Below are 20,814 nucleotides of genomic sequence, written 5' to 3'. Positions count from 1 at the left end.
ACAGGTCTATGACGTACCTTTTACTGTGGAGCTGAATTCTTGTCCAGTAAAGAGGCTTCATTGGCCGAGAAGGCTCTATAACATGTTTCCTGCTCCCTTTCTCCTGATTCATCCCCATTGCAAATAAACCAGATGGTAATGGAGGAGGAAGAAACCCACCGACCTGTGGGACTGTTGGGTAGGTGCTGCCCTGGGCTGGCGCTGGAAGGGGTGGCGCTTCTCCAGGCAAAGGTGGTGGGGCTGGAGGCGGCATCCCCAACCCAGGCAAAGGAGGGGGCGGTGGAGGGACACCTGCACCAGGCAAAGGTGGTGGAGGCGGTGGAGGGGGGACACCTGCACCAGGCAGAGGTGGTGGAGGCGGTGGAGGGGGGACACCTGTACCAGGCAAAGGTGGTGGAGGCGGTGGAGGGGGGACACCTGCACCAGGCAGAGGTGGTGGAGGTGGTGGTGGAGGCGGGACACCAGCACCAGGCAGAGGCGGTGGAGGGGGGACACCAGCACCAGGCAGAGGCGGTGGAGGGGGGACACCTGCACCAGGCAGAGGCGGTGGAGGGGGAGGAGGAGGAGGGATGCCCCCTCCGGGCAGAGGCGGGGGAGGTGGGGGAGGTGGTGGTAGTCCTGCTCCAGGCAGAGGTGGTGCTGGGGGTGCGGGTGGGATTCCCAGGCCAGGCAGCGGAGGAGGTGGGGGAGGGAGACCAGTCCCAGGTAAAGGTGGTGGAGGTGGTGGTGGTGGAGGGGGAGGCGGGATGCCCCAACCGGGCAAAGGGGGTAGGACTCCTGCTCCGGGCAAAGGTGGTGGTAGAGGTGGTAGTGGGACTCCAGCACATGGGAGAGGAGGGGCTGGAGGCAGCATCGGTACGTCTCCACTTGGCAAAGGTGGAGGAGGAGGAGGGGGTGGTGGCACGCCCGGCAAAGTGTGGTCCAGGTGTGGCACTGCTGAGCCAGCAGAAGAAAGGAGTCCTGAGCCGGGCAGGGGTGGTGGGGGTGGTACTCCTGCCATGGACTTGGGAGTGGCAAGGGAAGGACCATGTGCTCCAGGCAGGGGATCAGCCGGTTGGGTGGCTGGCAGTGATGGGGGAATGCTACATGTGGGCTCCGGGGGCAAAGAAGGAGGATGTTCACTACAGGTCACATCTACAGTACTTAGAGGCTGATGGGAAGCTGGCATTTCAGTCTCTCCTTCAAATGCAAGGGAGAAATTAACTTTGGGTCCTGGAAGAGGTGACTGCAGCGTACTCTGTACTGATTGACTTGCATCCAGCGGCACCGAGATTAGCTTCGGGGACAGAATTAAGGAGATTTCAGAACAAAATGTGGGCTGTAGTTCTAGAGCTGGCAATTTCTCAGTTGGCCCTTCACTTTTGCCCCCTTCTAAGTGTGGTGGTGGGGGTGGTTGCGGCAGTGCAGTGGCTGAAGGCATTGTGTGTGTTAAATAATCCTCCGTTGGTGATGTTTGTACAGATCTTGCTTGTGACACAGTCCTGGGTATGGTCTCCTCTCCGTTCGTTTGAAGAGTCACACTGCTGAGTTCCCCACAGACTGTGTGCGTGTGCTCATTTTCCTGCTCCCTCCCAGCAGTCTGTACCTCTGCAGCAGGGAACTGTTTCTCTAGTTCTGCAATTTTCGTCCTCAGATCCTCAATAGTTTGCTCAAGTTGTTGGATGACACTGGCACGTTCCTCAGATTTCACCTCAAAATCATCCTTTGAAAGAAAATAAATATATAATAAGCACAAAACAGATAACATTTATCACTATATAAAAAAATTAAATTTAGATCAAAGATATTGGTATTCCAGAAGTTCAGAAATAAGCCAGTTATGACAAGCCTTTAAAAACAGAGGTATCATTTTGGCTAGCTGCATCTTACGGTGGAAGAAGATAGTTTAGGAAAATGACTTGCTTCAGTATGAAACTACCTCCATCAGCATGAGCATGTTTCAAACTGTCATTATATTTGGCAAAACCAAAAATCAGCAGCAACCCCTCCCTCCCCCCACAAACCCTGACCAAGAAAACAACCAACCACTGAGCACAAGTACTGCAAGTGTTTGTGTACACATGGATATGCAGACATGGCGGTGGGAAGGGCACTGCATTACTTTAATTCTGTTAACTGAAAATATGTTAAGTGTTTCTTCAAAGGGATGCACTGTGCATAACAGACTCAACACACTACTGACTGCTGTGTTTCAATATACATCTAAATGATACAATACAATTAGGAATGCAGAACGTAACAAATGTGCACTTTTCAAAAACAGCTAATCTGAGAAGAGAGTAATTATGCTTTTCTCCAGCCAGCATGCTTGGGAAGGAAAGGAAGTAAGACAAAACTAAGGGAGAACTTTCCTCCCACCCAAAATTTGAAACTCCTCTGCCAAGTGACAGACTGTGAGTGAGTAACGTTAGAAAAGCTTCCTGTCTGGAATGGTTAATTCTGTATTTGACAGTTTCCACATTTTTTATATATTTCTCTGAAGCATCTGATCCTGCCTGCTGTAGACTGAGTTAAGGAACCATTAACCTTTAAATGGCCCAGTAATTCCTACGTTTTTAAATAAATACCCGTAACAAACTGTACTAAATTTAATGGGTATGTGCTTTTATCCAAAGGCACCAAAAGAATCAGCCTAGTCCAAAAATAGCCATTTGTGCTTTTTCAGGAAATCTGAACAGGAGCTAGAACAGACAGGACTTTACAACACAAAGTCTTTTAATAAAGAACTTACTATTTTCTAGTTGCATGCATTTACTTTTTAGTACTTTTTTTTTTCTTTAAATTTGGAGTGTTGGTCAGCACTTCGAGCATTTAGTTGAATTAAGTTTGTCATGCAACAGGTTTCCCAAGTGGTTACAGCAAAACAGTTACTTAGTGCCTTTTTGTTCCCTTTTATGAAATCATAAGCTTCATGGATGAGACTGTAGGCTTACTTCATAGGAAATCTTTCAAATATTCAGATTTTACAGGTCTTGTAAAGAAGCCTACAAATAAACATACAATACCTGATATACCAATTGCCTTGATTTGTTTCAGGAAGATGATGTTTTTCATCTCATCCTTTGACACATGAAACATTTAAAAGTCATTTTTCTTTCTGGAAAATGAAGTTGTAACTTCCAGCTGGGGACTATTAATAAAATATATGTTCATTAATACTTAAAAAATTGTTTCTGCACAGAATTGGTTTTCAAACATAAAATTTCAATTTTGTGTTTATCTTAGAGTTTCCCAGCTCTCCTAAAGCAATCCCAGAAGTAAACCAGCAACTACTACATTTAAACCAAATATTGTTTGATTTTGAAGCACCTTTATCAAAACTTACAATCCCCTACACTGTTTGAACTTTCTGGAACAGCAGTTTGAACCAAAAGTTATGGATTACAACTAGGTCTCCCTACCAAACTTTGAAGAGAAATGTAAAACAGAGAAAGCAACATCAAAAAAGTTTTTCAATGAATAGTGAAGGAATGAACATAGCAGACATATTAACAAACAGCATTATAACAGGGAAAAAAGGCTGAAAAAGACATTTCCATTACAGACTACTCATGGTGCTTCAATCCACTCAGTTTCCTTTAATAACGCAATACTTTGTAGCAGCAACAGTTTTGTTGAAGAACTTAATTATAAAAGAAAAAGAATATTCTATTACCCCTTTGTTTCATCTGCTCTTATCCCCCACCAGTCACCTGAAAATACAATAAGGCCTATCAATTCTTCAAAAGGCAACATTATCGAAGGAAATGTGTTCCTAGGATATTAAGGCCACACACCAGTTTTCAGTTATTTGAGAACAAACCCAGTTTCCCCAGACTGTAACTCCCCTAAGCTCCCATTTTACACTGTAAGAACACTCCACCAAGGATTGTACAACAGATACAGCTTCCCAATTCTACCTGAATTGGAAAATTAATTCCTGCCACAAGCAAACTGAAGCCAACACGATTAGACACAATATTAAATGGTTCTGAAGAGATTTGCCTTAATGATGGCTGATCTCAGAACAGTTCACAGTTTTAAAAACTCATTTATTCAGGAGATTGGATTCAACTTTTCACAAGAAAAAGACGTAATCCTTGAATCCTGAAATTCTACCTGAACTACAGGAAAAACCTAGAATTCACTGTTTTACAAGAGAATTTACCCTGCAGACCATGAAATTTCTTTCAAGAGAAGAAGTATTTTTTAAAGTTTTAAAAAAAATGGGCAATCAAGCAAGATGATCAAGCAATTCAGGCAAGAAAGAAAAACGTATTGATGAATTATAGTAACTTTTTACCCCATGCCCTAAGAAACAATTTTTCTGCTGTCCTTGAGACATGGTATTTCAGACAACCTGGTGATTTGCTATTGTGTTGTTACCTAAGAATCACCAATATATCCAAGTTTTCACAGAAACAGCATATTATGAACAAACAAGACTTTGCTGTGAATGCAGAGATATTTATCCAGAGGAAATTACATACTTTAAGTTTATTTGGTTTAAAAAGCAAACAAACAAAAACCAAAACAAAGCCCCAGTATTTATACGCTTCAGTAATTATTTTAGATAGAGATATTTTTCATTTTGACTTTTAAGATGCCCTCAGACTAGTTTAATTAGATTTCTGACTTTCCCCTAGCAAGAAGTTTAAAGTCTTCCTGTAGATCAGAAAGGGCTCTATCAAACAAACATAAGCCACAGCAAGTTTCCACTATCCTCAACAAGGAAGGAAATTTAATATATATAAGTCCAATCAGAAATGAAAATTAGACAGTTTTCTTAGAAGAATAAGCAAGGGAAGACTTAATTTTTCACACATGTAAAAGATGGTCAAAAGCTGTTGACAAGAACCAGAAGACCCAGATTAAAAAAAAAAAAAAAAAAACACATAATGAAAAGAAGGTTCATTTTTAATCCAAAGGACAATTCCACAGCAGAAACCTACGGGGTTTAAAAGAGATATGAGGGAACTCTGTCTTGCCTAGAGTTCTTACCCAGGACCCAGGTACTGTGGAACAGTCTTCTTTCTGTAAAGAAAGAAAGAAAGGTGGAAGCTTAAGCCTTGCTTTGTCCAGGTGACTTGAGCGTGAAAGATGCGAGTAGGAAAAAGAAAATCCAGAGGTGTATGGCTATAGAATGGTGCCCAACATTTCTCAAACAGGTTGTACATGTTCCATGTGCAATGAGTTGGATGCTTAGTCTGGGACTGCTGGACTGACTGTGTTGTGTTGCACAGACAGGCTTGTGTGTGTACAGTATCCAACTGATCTGGGAATACTGCCTTTACTGTATAAAGGTTGTACATTTGGACCCGCACATGTACTAAGAGCCCATATGTTACATCCAATTCATTCCAATCTTGTCATGTTTTCCACATGTGCACATCAGATGTCCAGCATAAAGCTGGTCTATAGAGATAGAACACGCCCAGGATCTTCAAACATGTAAAAGCTCAGATTGCAGCTACCTTCTCTACTGAGTCTGATGTCCTAGTTTCTCAGATGAGTGACTGAAACCTACAGACCCTTCTATAACTAAGTTTCCAGGCAGAAAAAAACCCACACATCTGTGAAATTTAGCTCTAGTCTATATGTAAATATACACACACACATATAAGTGTCTATATTAAATATTTATCTGTCTATCTCAACTTGCATTCACTTATATACTTTATGAACAGCCATAATGTGTCTTTTTGTCCTGAAAATAAACATAATGGCAGTTCTTAATGGTAATTTTGGAATATTTGAAAAATAAAGACACATTACAGTTTAGTTTTAGAAGTTAATGCCTTCTACTATTACAAGCCAACAAGTTGCATCAGCAGTCTGATCATTTTCAGCAATTTGTCACTTAGTGTCATGAAATTTCCTCTCTGGGTAGAATTCATATTTAGATGATAGGATTATACTACTTTTTTTTTTCCCCAAACCATTAACCTTTTAGTTTCTTTACATCAGAATTCATGATTCAGAGTCTATGCTGCTACCTGATTGCAAGCACGCACAGGGAATAGAAGCATACAGTTAAACAGGACTAAGATGGCAAAATAAAAGACCCCTCAGGTCTTCCAATAAGTCAACACCTGGTGGTACTAGCAGCGTCCAGTTACTTGGAAGGATGCTCTTCCGAACTCTGTTAATAAATGTCTCTTTTCTACGTGAAGTGAAAAATTTTTGAGCGCGCATGCTCACCGAATGGCACAAAGTAGTGCCACGGTAAGGATTTAATTCAGAGAAATGTGATCTCTATTCAGGTTTCTCTTTTTAAAGCTTTCTCTTTTTAAATCTGTCTCATTTTCAAAGCTGCTTCTTGCAACTGCAGATCAACCTTAAGAAAAGGAGACACAACATTTTAACAGGCATTTTCAGCATTACAGGGATTGTCAAATGAGAAGTACTGATGGATACTTGATTTGCATCCAAACAAAATAGCATCCATCTAATTAATTCTCACATTTTACTTAATCCTCAAAGCCCATTGCAGCATTTTAGTTTTACAGTAGAAGAAGTGGAGTCAAAAGCTGGCAAACTTGCCAATGGCATCAGGGAGAACTGCTGAAGGAGTAGAATTAGTATTGGATACTAGTTTCTTCCTCAGACTACAAGATCAAATCTTTTTTGAGAAGCTCTTATTATACTGAAGGTGCACGTATGGGGACAAAGGAGATACGTTTTCACAATAGTTTAAGCTACGCTCCCTGTTTCTTCCTACAACCACAAGGAAACATGATGCACAGCTCCCCGATATAGCGCTGAAGCCCTGGAATAGAAACGGTGTAATGCACTGCCCTGCCTGGAGTGATAAACTTTATTTGGTGGACGTGAGCTAATCTCCCACACAGTGACACGCTGCAACAGATGGATTACACCAGCCTGCACTGTGCTGGCACTGGGACTATTTAGCTCTTTCTAAGCTAATGAGCTAGCACATGTCTAATCAACCAAGAGGTTCTGTCATAACCTATCACAGGTGACAAAAAACCCCCACATTACATGCAGAAATCAATAATTATTGCAATTCAAATAGTTCAAATAAACAAACATAGGATCAGCAGGGAGCATGGACCTTTGAAGAAAGATGCATCCAACTTCTAAAGCTGGAAGTCAGAAGAAAACAGTTTTGTTCAGATTAAGTTTCTTGAAGCTTCTGTTCCTGAACAGTTTCAATTCCTTATCCCTGGGCTAAGTGCATTTCAGAGGATAAGATTCCAGTTCTTTAGAGTTCCCATTTTAGTAAATAATAAAAAACAAAAACCAAAACCCAACTTGAGATGCATCAAATATTGAAAGAGTTTTCTCTCTATAAGTTGTAAGACTCTTAACTGAGCTGAAATATAACCTTACGTTATATGCAAGTTCTGCTACAATAGGAACCTCAAAAGAATTTTTGTAGACTACAGACAAGATAAAAATCTCACAGAACTACTGACCACCTTAGGAGCTAAACAGCAGTCAAGTATAATTACTGTCATCTTACATAATATTACTTTTACCCTGCACAAATAGCATTTTTCAGCCTGACTGCCCAGAGTGTTTTAGACCTGCTTTATTTAAAAAAAACAACCAAACAAAAAAACCAACAACCCCACCCCTTAAGTCTTGAAGGTTTCTCTCCTAGCATATATAAAATATCATTAACAGAGAAGCATGAAATAGTACAGCAGTAAACAATAAAGACTTCAAAAAAGGCTTACCCCACCATATAGCTTCATTTAGCCCAAAGACTGGTTTAACTGTTCTGTCACTCACTCAGTGTAAAACAAGTACATAAATGAGAATGGGCATAGAAGGGGGGGAGGGGGAGGGGGAGGGGGAAGAGGTTCAACTTTGTTAATTTTAATATAACCTTATTTTGCCTATTTCTGCTTCTTTTTAGGTGTTCTGCTGTTGATCTCAAAGAGACTGCTAGAGTAGAATTAGCTGCACTTGGGTCTTTCAGCAGATGAAGAGGTAACTAAAACCTAGCCACCTATGCCAGCAATCCAATAAGCAACAGGTACCTTAAGAGTCACAGATTTCCTTAAAAGTTGGGGTAAAAACTGTTCTGGATTTATTTTCTGCTCAATATTTAGGCTGTTTATTGAAATGACTATCACGTGATGAATGACTTCCTTTCTTCTATCGCCTGCATTTGTCCTAAAGTATTTTAACTATCTGTCTAAAAGATTTGAGTAGTTTTCCTATGTATCCAGGCCAAGGCAACCATCCACCTCATTCTGTTAAAACACAAAATAAAATCTGGCATACCTTCAACATTACTACATTGGCATACTAGAGAAAGGAGTTGAACTTTCTCACACCAGGCCTTTTCTTGATTTTTGATTCAACTTGAGATTGACCAGTGACCTGGGAAGCAGTCACTGTGTAAACTACCTCATTCTATTATTATTTCTGTGTTTATATACAGAAACTATACTAGTTTTTATTCTAGAAATAACAATAAGGATTCTATTGCCCAAAATGTGAACAGTAAGAATCTAAATTTGGAGGACTCAGAATGGCTTTAATTTCTTCTCCTGACGGTCCAGAACTGGAGATCAAAAAAGGTAATGATTTTCCAGGTGAACTTTGCCACATCCTGATAAGCAACTGTCCAGAGTATGATACTTCTACACAGTACTTGCCCTTTTTATCCAAGAGTTCAGCCAGACCACAAAATGGGAGGTTCACATGTTGCTTTTATTTCAGGCTTCCAGCAGGGAATAAGCAGCAAAGAATATCCACAGTAAGAATAAATCTTTGTAGAAAGGGATGAATAGTCTTCACTACCCTGAAATATGAGCCTACTACTCATGACAGAAGTTTGGAGAAATGGAATCACAGTCTTCACAAATGTATCCACGAACATGCTGAAGGCAGGGGGCTGGAGGTCAGTCAGCTTCTCTAACTCTTTGAAAGTATGAAGGCTATATTAAAAGCAAAGCTGTATCATTTTGGGTGAGAAAACATGAAATAAAATCAATCACAATCAAATTATCAAAGATGAGCTTTACATTTTGGGAGATTAAGTAAAAACTTTTTGGTATCATGGACATTAGAAAAAAACCATTTGTCTTCAGGAAAAGTTGAATATTGAAAACAAAGTAATTAAACATTCAGGAATATGCAAGTTAATTTTTAATGAGTAGTTTTGGCCTTTGAATATACCTATTGGCATATACTCTAAAGAACAAATAAAAATACAGAAAATAAAAAAGTGATCTTGTTGGTTTTACTTATTCCAACTTAAAATGGAGAACCTGATGATAACTATCTTTTGATCTGATTGTAAGTAGAAGTTAAACTAGTTAGTCTGTTTTAAAGCATTTCTTATCTCTCTTCCACACACAGGGTCCTGTGGAAATTCTCAGGTTCTACACCACTGTAAAGCAGCACCTGATCTTTAATGCTGAGAGAAATAAAAGAAGAATTTAATCTTTAGAACATGGCTCACTTTTGACTGGATGAGGTCTCTCAAATACGTTAAGCCAACTTGACAAATGAGATCAGTCTGTCCTGCTAGGAATGTTACAAGAAGAAATTTTCTTTCAGTGACCAGATATGGTTTGGAGACACGTTTTATGAAACATGCATCTGTATGTGTGTGTATATATATATATATATACATATGCGCACACATACACACACACTTATATATACACACTTTTTCATGATGCCCTCTTGTATTTAATATGATTTCTTAATCTGTTCTCTTAAATTCAATTTATCTGGAGTTCTTTTAAAAAAAGTTTGGAAGGTAAGTAAATACTATAGTACCTAAAATATTCTATGTAATCCAAATACAGTATGGTACCATTGAATATACAAAAGCTCTTTGTTTTCACTTCCCTCCAAAAGGTGAGAGGAATTTCATACAGAAATAATCAAACTTCCAATTTAACTCCCAAAACCAAATTTTGGGAGAAGGGGAGTATATAGCTTTTCATCTGAAATAGGATTTCAGTTTTAGAGAATTTAAGAAAAAATTTCGTATTTTAATAATTAATACAGCTCTGCTATATATTTTGCTCTGACCAGGAATGCATAGATGGAAGGAACACTCTCTCAATGAAAACATGAGTAAAAAGAGCGAGGAGTCAGAGGAGAAAATAGAAAACAATTTAAAATTGCATTTTCATTAAGCGTATGCCTATCATGCATTTCTAGTCACTGCTCCCTCAGAGAAGTGACAGTGCTTTGCTAGTATTTTAGAAGCAGCTCACTGTAAAAGGCAAGAGAAAGAACATACTAGTGCTCAGAATCACACACAGACAGAAAAGAGGTAATTCTTCCCATCCAAGCCCTATCCCATACAAGAATTCATCTCTTGAGAAAGAAGAAAAAGTCTCTCACATTATAGCCAAGGATTTTAAGCACCACCAAGTAATTCTGGTTAAAATAAATAAGTTTCTCAGTTTTACTCTCATTTCTCCTCATTTTCCCATCAATGACAGAAGAAAAGGAAGTCTGCAAATCCTAAGTCAACTTCCATTGGATAGAATTTGCAAGCACACTGTTCAGGCATTATTATTGTCTGAACCTTAAGGTTGGTGCGACTTTTCAAACAAGTTGTACCTAAAATGACAAAAAAGTCTGTCTGGTTGTGTTCAAGTATAAAGCATAGTCAAAATGGAAAATGCAGAATGCTTATTATAATTACTAGATGCAAAATTTAGATTATGCTCTGCCATATTCTCATAAAAGGCTGTGATGCAGAAGTCATGAAACCAGATGAATCACTGGAACTCCACCAGCAGTTTCTTAAGAATTTTAATCAATGCCTGTATGTACGCAGTATTTGAATTAGGAGTAACTCACAGGAAATACACGTGCTTTTAGAGCACGTTTTTATCTCCTTAAGCTGTTATCAAACCAACACATCAGAAATGTAGCAAGACTTACCATTTTACCACTGATTAGGCAAAGCAGGAAGTACATATTAGCACTACCACATAGCTGTCCTCGGAGATGAGCAAAATCCTGAGAAAAACAACCAAACATCTAAGCTAGCCTTGCTTGAGGGAGGGTGCTGGTGGGGAAGGGATTGGACAGCATGACCTCCTAATGCCTATTCAGCCCTAAATTACGCTATGACTTATGTTATTTCAGAGCTATAATTGAGGTAGCATGCCATGTATCAAAGAGCAAAAACAGAATAAAGAGCCTTTCAAATTTAAATGAGCATGTAAGTAAAACTTCATCTTGACATTAACATCAAGAACACAGATTAGAACAAAACAAATTTTAGTCTCACCATGGCCAGGAGGAACAGTGCAAAAATGTGCTATTGTCACTCCACTGAAAATTACACCAATGCATTGTTCCTTTTAAAGAAGCAAACACTGCCTTCAAGCAAAACAACGGAAGTCAATCCAAGTATTGTGAAGTCTGGATATAATACAAAATACTAACATTTGTTCTGAGAATTAACTGCTTTTATTTTTCTACCACACAGGCTTGACATATTATACTCCTTTGTTTATTTTTATTTAAATATGGAGTCTATGATTTATATTCTATGATGCACTTTTTTTCTTTTAAATCTCTCCCTCATCAGAACTAAATGAAAAAGATTCAGGATTATGGATGAAAAAATGAATTTCATATCCAACAGAAAATTGACCTCTTTATTTAAATGGTTGTAATTCAGCAGTAAAACTTTTAAACTACCACTACAAAGACAGTCATCCAGAAGTCTTGTAGACCAAATTAAATGTGTTCCCTTCACTGGTTTAAAAAAAAGAAAAATTAACAGTGACAGAACAGAACTTTCTAAACATTTAATGTTTTGGGATTTTTGTTATTATTTTTAGGACACAGTTTTATTATCTTTGAGAGATGCTCCAATTACTAAACTTTGGTCAGATTAAACACAGTAAATGTGTGTACTTTTTCAGGCTAACTTATTAACCACCAGAAAGCCACCACTTTCTGACTAAGAGAAAAAAATAAATTAATATTCTTCCTGTAGGGTATCTGGAGGACCCCTCGGGAATGACTTACAAGTGCCTTGCACAGTCCAGTCAAAAATACTTAACTGCCATCTAGTGGCCGAGTAGGCCGACTTCTTCATGATGTCTTTCAGGCGCTCTAATTAAACACTTCTTCCCTCATTTTTAATATTTCTACTTGCGTTCTCATCCTTCCTTCACAGCCCAAGAAATCCCGACGTTATCAGAACACAGTGTTTTAATCACAAAGTTCAGCTACTAGTCCTATAGAAAGAAGAACAGACTGGAACAGTCAATCTCTGTTTAAATGATATTGAGGTCTCAACTCGGAGAACCTCACTTCATATTTTAAAAAGTTTAATTAATCAATCTGCTACAGTTGTAAAACATGAAAAATCTATTAGTGCTTATTAGTCTTTCTAAAAACAAACCAAAAACAAACCTGAAAATTGCAGCACGTTTAAACTGAAGAGTAAGTCCTAATATTAAGAATCAAAGACAGATTTCCATCAATAAAATTGGAAACTTCTGCATAAGAACTATATTTCATGGACATGAACATAAAAGACAGAGCATACCTGATCTGCACTTATGTTCTGGAGTGAAATTCGACAGAGGTTAGCCTCCCCTTTACAGCCAGAGCAAAATGCTCTGCACTTCAGCAGTTCCTGTGACCCCAGCAGTAAAGCCTTCTGCCAGGTTTCTCTTGTTTCACACAAACTTTCTTTCCTTTCTGTGCATTTTTTTTAAAGCATAATTTATTCTCAAGGCTAACAAGAAAACAGTATCTGCCTACATATGCTTCCTGATATTCACCTGCTTTAAGCTAAGAAGATATCCCAATTCTAACATTACACATTGGACCTACAGTTAGAACATAAGTTCCTGCACACCACATAGTGCAAGCTTGGCTTTATTTTTTGCAAGATAAGAACAAAACAGGTTTATACCTCTGAATTTTTTTGGCTTTTTGTTTTCTGAGATTGGGGTATGCTGGCATGATGTTGCAGGAAGTTTACATTGATACAGTTCTCCTTAAAACAATATATCTAATTCACAGAATCACAGAATCATATAGGTTGGAAAAGACCTTTAAGATCATCGAGTCCAACCATAAACCTAACACTGCCAAAAACCACCACTACACCATGTCTCTAAGTACCTCATCCAAACGTCCTTTAAATACCTCCAGGGATGGCGACTCAACCACTTCCCTGGGCAGTCTGTTCCAATGCTTGATAACCCTCTCGGTGAAGAAAAATTTCCTAATATCCAGTCTAAACCTCCCCTGGCGCAACTTGAGGCCATTTCCTCTCGTCCTATCACTTGTTACCTGGGAGAAGAGACCGACCCCCACCTCTCTACAACCTCCTTTCAGGTAGTTGTAGAGAGCGATGAGGTCTCCCCTCAGCCTCCTTTTCTCCAGGCTAAACAGTCCCAGCTCCCTCAGCCGCTCCTCATAAGACTTCTGCTCCAGACTATTTGACAAATAGAATTTGTCCTGACAAATTCTATTTGTCAGGACAGAGATCATCAGTTAGCTACAGTATTTACTTTGAAAAATGCAATAGGTACAGCCTTCACTACCATTCGATTCATATGGAAAACTTCCAAAAAAGTTTGCTTCTTTCATACTCCTTTCTTTCCTCAAAGAGACAACTGCATATAGTAGATTTTTTTTTTTTTTTTTTTTACCCAAATGTGTACCTTTTTTCCCCCTGCTGAAATCTAAGACTTTAGCAATCATACTTTTGGAAATCATACTTAGGGAAAGAATTGTCTTAGAAGAACTATTCATTGCCTCCCCAAGCCTTCTCTTCCCCCTTACAAAAAGTAACCCGCAAGTAGTGAAGGGATGGAAGAGGAGTGGCACATGTTCCCAGGATCTCTGGGTCCTTCTAAATGAATATCTCAAGAAAGAACATGCAAAATCAAGGAGTGTAAAAAGAGCCACAGCCACAGAATGGTTTGGGAGCTCATAAAGGAAGAGTTCCCAGTTTTCCTCCATTTTTTGTTGAATGCAATTGTTAACCAGTCTCATCTACAGTTTGCCTCTACTCTGATGAAAGCCATGTAATACCAAAATGACACAGGTTTTAAAAATGTGCCTTTTTTATTTTATTCTTTTTGTATGTGTAGCAGAATCATTTCACCATTTCAGACAAATCTTACATTTACTTTCTTTATCTTACCTTCACCTGTAAAGAATCATCTTTCTGAAATTTCATTTAAGAGAGTTTTGCATGTTTCCCAGACAAAGTCTAGCTGTGACATTTTATAATAATGAAAAGTAAATCCCAATCCCACCAATGATTTATATTTTCTAAATAGACCTATTATGTATTTATCTTAAAGGATTTCACAACCTTTTTTCTTGTATTACTAAGTGTCAAAATCGGAACATTTCAAGCGTCACTAAGTTATTACCCTAAGGAGTTACAATAATTTGTAGTTAAAGACTGAAGAAGAAAAAAGGTCCCCGCTGAAAGGCTGAGAGAGGGGTTACCAGCAAAGTGTGGTAGTTAGGAATACTTTAAAGAGACACTCCAAGAGTCAGACTTATAATGTTTTCAAAGTGGAAAGTATATTCAACATGGCAAAATGTGTCCTGTAATTTAAGGTTTTTAAGGCCAGAATTGTTTCCCTATGGTATTGTTGGAAAGTCCACCAATAGATCATGCAGCATAAATCTGTCTTCAGCGCCCGCGAACTGCCCAAATTTTGTCTGGTTGTTACTACCAGTTAAAGTACGTGGTGTTCCAACACGGTATATAATTTTGGTTGAGGGATTATTTGTTGGTTTAAATGGGGTAAATCAAACCAAAGTGAACAACTGAGCTGGAAACATTACAGGCATAAGAATTTTTTGATGGCAAGCTTTTCTGCTGTAAATACAGTTTAAATACTCAGTGTAAACTATCTCATAACCAAACTGCTAGAAATTGGAACAGTCTGGCAAAACCTCATCTCCTGAGACAGGATTACAGAGACCAGTCATCGTCAATGGCATGAAGAAGAATTCATTACATCTGGATGCTGACCTTTAAATAAACGTAATGAGGGCTTTCTTTTTAAATTTGTGTGATACTCAGAATAGGCATTAATCACACACGATAAAAAAAAGAAGGAATTTAAAATATTTTGATAATAAGGCATATAGGAGAACAAGGAATTTAGGTGAATTCCAAACAACTTTAGGGTTTTGGTTCTGTGATGTCCCACTACTAACCAAAGCCTAGTTTTCATGTACTCATTTCACAATTATAAGATGCTTGCTTTTTTTTTTCCTGCTAAGACTCTATTTTTACCTACCATGTAAACAAAATCAAGCAAACCTGAAAATTGAGTAAAATGTAGGGAAAATTGCAAGGGTACCACGAAAGATCAGGGGGGCGAAACAGAAAAGAAATTGGGTCTTGCACAAAAGTACAGCTGTCAAATCTAAACATCAGGTTTGAAGCTAGAGTTAAATTAGGACATTCAATTTCTCTTCTGCCTTCACTAAAGGAGTTAGGCCTAACAAAGCTTTCTCTGTTTGTACTGGGAAGACTAAGTAGACATTGTTGCTCCTCTCTGGCATTTCAAAACCAGGACTTGAAATGGCTGCCAATTTTTCTTATTTTTCCTCTGCTTACCAATTCCTGCACTAAAAGCAAGCGCACCTCCAGGGCCTCATTTTTTTAATTTTAATTTTTAGAAATTAGCTATTTTGGACTCAAAAGAGCAGTCTTAAAAACTTTAGGAAATTACGCTGCAAAATATGAAGGTTATGTCTAACATTATAAAGGTAAGGAAATGGAGAGGATATATTAAAAAGCCCCTTTCAGTGGCAAGAAAGTGTAGAATCCAGGCTCTGTGTGTGTGTTACTTGTGCTTTTAATTTAGAACTATTCTGAATCTTTTAGTTAACTGTTTATCATGAGAGAGTATTTAATCAGCATCATGTTACATTTGCGTTAGTTTCTATGTCAATATTGACCATCTCCAATTATTTTAATAGCATGTGGAAAATGTCTTTTCCCAGGGAAGGGAAAGGAAAGAAGCCTGTAAGTAGACTTAGTCGATCAGTTTCAAATTTTACACTAGGGCCCTCTTCCTTTGTCATGTATTGAATGAAAAGAGAAAAATCACCTACTTGGCTAACTTCAGCCAATGTTTGCTTTCTTCAGAAAGGAAAACTATGGACAAGCTAGACAAAGTATAAAAGAGGCTAGATCTCCAGCAGAAACATTTCATAAAGTACAAGTAACACCAAGAATGATCTGATTGCAGTAAAGGATTTATCAACAAACATGATGAAAAAGAGTTAGTGTGACCTTTCTACTTTCTAGATGTTTTTATAGCTTGATATAGATAGATACTGATAGACAGGTGGAATATACTCAACTGTTTGGGACTGTACAGAAATAGTTTGAACACATGAAAACATTTTATCCACATACAGTTCGTCAAATAAAATAACTTCCACTCTGATTTTCAAAATAAACCATAATGATGATGACATAATATAGCAAAAACTTGAGATTATTTTTTGCAAGTGAGTTGATCATGCATTAAAAACAGTTATTTCTGCTCTTTATTGATGAATAACAGTACAGAATGGAAGAAGTTCACATTACTGTCATAAGAGATCAACACCAAGCAAGACGGATGGGAATCTCTAACAACACTAGCAAATGAAATTCAGTAATTGGACAACATAATAGGCTAGTTTTAAAAATAACAAAAAAATCCAGTCATTAACAACAACAACCACCACCCCAAAAAACCCAAACAAAAAAAACCACACACAAAAAGCAAACCCCACCAAGAAAAAAAACACAGAGAAATCAAAAGCTTTTGGCCACTCCTTTTTCCAAACCAAGATTTAAGGAAACCAGAATTTTGTCTTCCTCTTCATGCCTTCCAGAACAATTGAATAGTCTTACTCACTAGTAAGATAAGTCTGGTACCTGTGATCAGAGAGCTTTCACAGAAAATAAGCAAGTCTTTTGAGGAAAAAAAAAATTAAGTTCCTCAACTCCAAACTGCCCCACATTTAAAGAAGAATATAACATGAATGGTGACATGTTAAAAAAAAATTTCGACTGTGTTTATGTTGAACAAGTCCAACCCAGACTAAGTCTCCACTGTAGCAGTATTAAGTTATCTCCTTTTGAAGTCCAGCATGGCACCCTAAATCTGTTCACCTACTACCTATAAGCTTCAGCGGAGAAATAGAAAAAAGTCTCTGCCACTGTTATTGACATGAACTTTTGCAGATTGCTAATATAACAAGATCTTTTATTGCTATTCTTTAGTAATGCCATCAGACCTCCAGAAACAGGTGTTAACTTACTTCTGAGTGAAGTGAAAAATAACTTTTTATAAGAATCACCTTAGGCAGGCAGGAACCTTGAATCTTTGTACCTACATACACTATGGAGTAAGTATTTTGAAATAAAAATTTAGAATCAAAAATACACTTCCAAATGTTTGCATTCAGAACATTCAGTACACAAAACTATTGCAAAAATACCTGAAGTACTGCTTTCCCAGTCTTTACAAAATGATAGACAAAACACTTACGTTAGAATCTTACCTGTACCCGCTGAACATCATCTATGCGTTGTTTCTCTGTTTCTAGGACAGTAGATTTCAACTCTGAATTTGAAAAGAAGATAAAGATTTTAAAAGTTCTATATATAAAAAATTCATTGATTTTTTCAAAATATACATTAAGAATTCCATGAAAAGAGGGTAGAGTTAAAAAGCGTTAACTGTCCCACTTTCCAAATTATCCATCTGAAATTAAATGAACAGGTTGTATGTATAATTAAAGCCAGTCTGATCTCAATTTGCAATGTATTTATTATGACTCAACATTAACTGCTATCATCTTAAATGCGTAGCACATAAAACTTGGAAGAAGTCAATTTTGATTGTCAAAATTTCTGATTCAAAGAAAAATAGTTACTTATGGCTCTATTATATACATTCCGCAGAAGTTCAAGGAAAAGTTCTCATGCTTGTTCTTCCCATCCATTCTCATTAAGAAGTATTTCTGTCCTTAAGGTCTGAAGACTGTGTCTGTTCACAAAAGGCCAAAAGAACCCATGAGCAGAATGATGACTGTTGGCAGCTACGTTGTCTTTTTCATATCCTCCTCTAGCCCTCCTCTGCCTTACTGTCAAAATTTGAGATCTCCACAATAGGATAGATAGCAATACAGATCTAAACTCACATTTTAAAGTGTGCTTGAATGCAATTGGCCTCACTATTGCAAATACATTTTGAGAAATCTCAATTTCATCCTAGCTTTATTATTCACTGTCTACAGCATCTCAGCCTTACAAAGGGATGGTTTGGGACTATACGCTTATTGCGTGAGTGTACAGTCAGAGCTTCCCAGAACTGAGGTCTTTCAAGCTGAGGACACAAAACTAATTCTTCACCTTTGTACTGAATTCCACACCCTCTCTTTTGGGCATAGAACCAGCATTAATTTGACTTTTTGAATTTTGACCATGTTACTCATTTACATTGGAAAATGAAACAGCGGTACTTCATTCTAGTAGTATCTTCTTCAATTATTTTCTACTTTGGAATAACTAATGAGAATCCTGATGAATATCTAAGCATTCCTTCACTTAGTTACTGTCTTTAAATGGAGAAAAAAAAAATTATTTGTCCCAGAATGATGGTTTTTAAAATGGAACTACAGATCTCCAACCATCACAGTGACAATGAAAAATAAAATAACAGTGGGACTAAGAACTTTTATCTCCTCATTTTACCTGGAAAATGTGTATCCAAACATAATACCACCCCCCAAGTGGATTCCCTTTCTTATTTTAAAACGTGGATAACAATTATTCTATCTACAAATACTAGTCTCTGAGATCTCTGTTTTCATAAAAACATTTCAATTTAAACCAAGCCTAAGCACAAAAGAAATTACATGAAAACCTTAATCATGCTAATACTTATTTCAGTGAGAGACATGTACTGTACATTCCTGCATTGTTTCTACACTGCTGTATTTTGATTGCCTGCTGGATAAAAGAAATAACAGATTTTGTGCTGGAAATGACACAAGCATGTAACAACCCAATACACATTCAGGACCCTCAAGTCTTTTGGTAAGCTATTGCAGAGAATAACAAAGACTTATTTTTAATTTATTTATGGAAGAGAGTCAGTTGTAGTTAAAGCACAGGGCTTGAATTAAAAGCTCTGGTTTCCATTCTGACCTTTCTACAGATTTCCTTTCTGACCTTAAAGAACCTCTTTGTGCCTCAGTTTCCTTGCCTGATAGGAGATAACTAGAAAAAAAGAAAAAAACCAAACCCAACAAACAAAAATACCCGAGCAGCTACACAGTGCAAAGATCTCTAACCAGCTTAGTAGCTACTGCCAATGATGCTTCTTTAACTGGTGATAGCCTAATTTTGTACACAGGACAAGAATAGAACTATTTTTCTTATACCTGCCCAGACAACATGTGCATCTCACATCCTTCTTATATCTTTTAAGGGTACCACTATACAGCAGGCAAATCTGTTGACCTTTTGCAGGAAGAGTGAAGCAGTTGTGGTCCAGAACCTCTGGATTCATAATTCCTGACATTTGGCCTCCTCACAGCTTTCTGACAATCTCAGCTGTTGGGAGGTGAGACGTACAAGGGGGAAGTTTCATTGCCAATGACAGTCATGCTGCAAAGCTACCCCTTGAAAATTAACAATTCTCAACCTTTTTTAATTGTTTACTAAAACAGCATTTCAAGTCTCATCTGACAAAATTATTCCCAGTCATAAAAAGCTGGATGAGGAAATAACCCATCATCTCTCACTTTGACAAGTTTTTAGTATGGATAAATCATGCCTTGTTGCTGACTTTCGGATAAGTCCATATAGTGAAGAAAATTCAGGATGCTGCTAATGAATTGGACACTCACTCCTCATTGCAACCAAAAGAACCCCACCAAAAACAGTGAATTATTATTTTCTAGTAAAAGCTATTAATGTCTCTTCTAAAGGAAGGGAAGAATATTAACATTTTTAAACTAAGCACTTGTGAGATATTTGTTTTACAAATTATCTGGAAGAGAACTTTTTTTGCTAACCCTACCTCAATTGATTTGCAAAACCAGGAAACCTTCACTAGTATTTGGGCATTGGTGATCTCCCCAGGGCCCATGTAAATGATTTTAGATTTCTGTATGGTTGAGAGAAACTTTAAGATGAATTTGATCTTTGCTTACACCAGGTTTTATTCTTTGCTAACGTTCTAGTACTAAACAAGACATGTACACGCACAACTTGGAAAGTAATGTTTCCTGTTATGCAAATTGGCACAAACTATCTCCCTTACTCAAAAGTTCTTAAAAAATAAGAACAGGCTGCTCATATATATTTGTCCATATTTAACAATTTGACAGAATTGTCTAGCTTATTTTTACCTCAGACAGGTTGTCTTCTAAAAAGGGTTCTAAATATAAGCTGGGTTCAGGGTGATATGAGCAATTAAATTTAAGGTTAGTTTGCCAAAATTCACCAAATACAATCTATTCCCAGCAAACTAACAGGGTTTTATCTTTGTTAAGCAAAACTAAAAAAAACAAAACCAAACCCCACTACCACAAAAAAAAAAAAAAAAAAAAAAGAGTTAAGGAAAGGAAAAAAGTGCTATTTGACGAACAAAATCTTCCCTTTAACCCAACCCAAACTTTATTTTTCCCCTCATTTTTCATAAAACAAAGGAAATAAATGTCTGGACAAGCCAAGTTTTATGGAAGAGACCAACTCAGATTTTGGGGTGTAAACCCACACAGAGATTTAGTGTGTTGGGACTGTTTCATTTTGCAGAAACTGTATAATCTTTGAGTCTCTGCCCAGGTGGTTAGGACAGTCACGTG

General features: G+C 37.7%; 2 protein-coding genes across 6 annotated transcripts in view; one reads left to right on the top strand and one right to left on the bottom strand.

The window, feature by feature from the left end:
- The window catches only part of GREM2 (gremlin 2, DAN family BMP antagonist), a 562,614-nt gene that overhangs the window by 152,319 nt on the left and 389,481 nt on the right, over window positions 1–20,814 (top strand). The window lies entirely within an intron of this gene.
- The window catches only part of FMN2 (formin 2), a 165,287-nt gene that overhangs the window by 108,641 nt on the left and 35,832 nt on the right, over window positions 1–20,814 (bottom strand). For 2 of the 3 annotated variants that reach the window (XR_012774784.1, XM_075495975.1), the window contains exons 4-6: window positions 17,500–17,561; window positions 4,981–5,013; window positions 18–1,702 (exon numbers count right to left, since the gene is read on the bottom strand). Coding sequence is in view for 2 of the 3 variants with exons in the window: in XM_075495975.1 (XP_075352090.1) it covers window positions 18–1,702; window positions 4,981–5,013; window positions 17,500–17,561 (1,780 nt within the window). In the remaining variant the exon portion in view is untranslated. The remainder of the gene's footprint in view (window positions 1–17; window positions 1,703–4,980; window positions 5,014–17,499; window positions 17,562–20,814) is intronic. The other variant, XM_075495977.1, reaches the window with a different exon arrangement.

The sequence above is a fragment of the Mycteria americana genome, chromosome 3 (genome assembly GCF_035582795.1).
Source record: "Mycteria americana isolate JAX WOST 10 ecotype Jacksonville Zoo and Gardens chromosome 3, USCA_MyAme_1.0, whole genome shotgun sequence".
In the NCBI taxonomy this organism is placed as follows: Eukaryota; Metazoa; Chordata; class Aves; order Ciconiiformes; family Ciconiidae; genus Mycteria; species Mycteria americana.
This window is presented reverse-complemented; position numbering and strand designations above follow the sequence as displayed.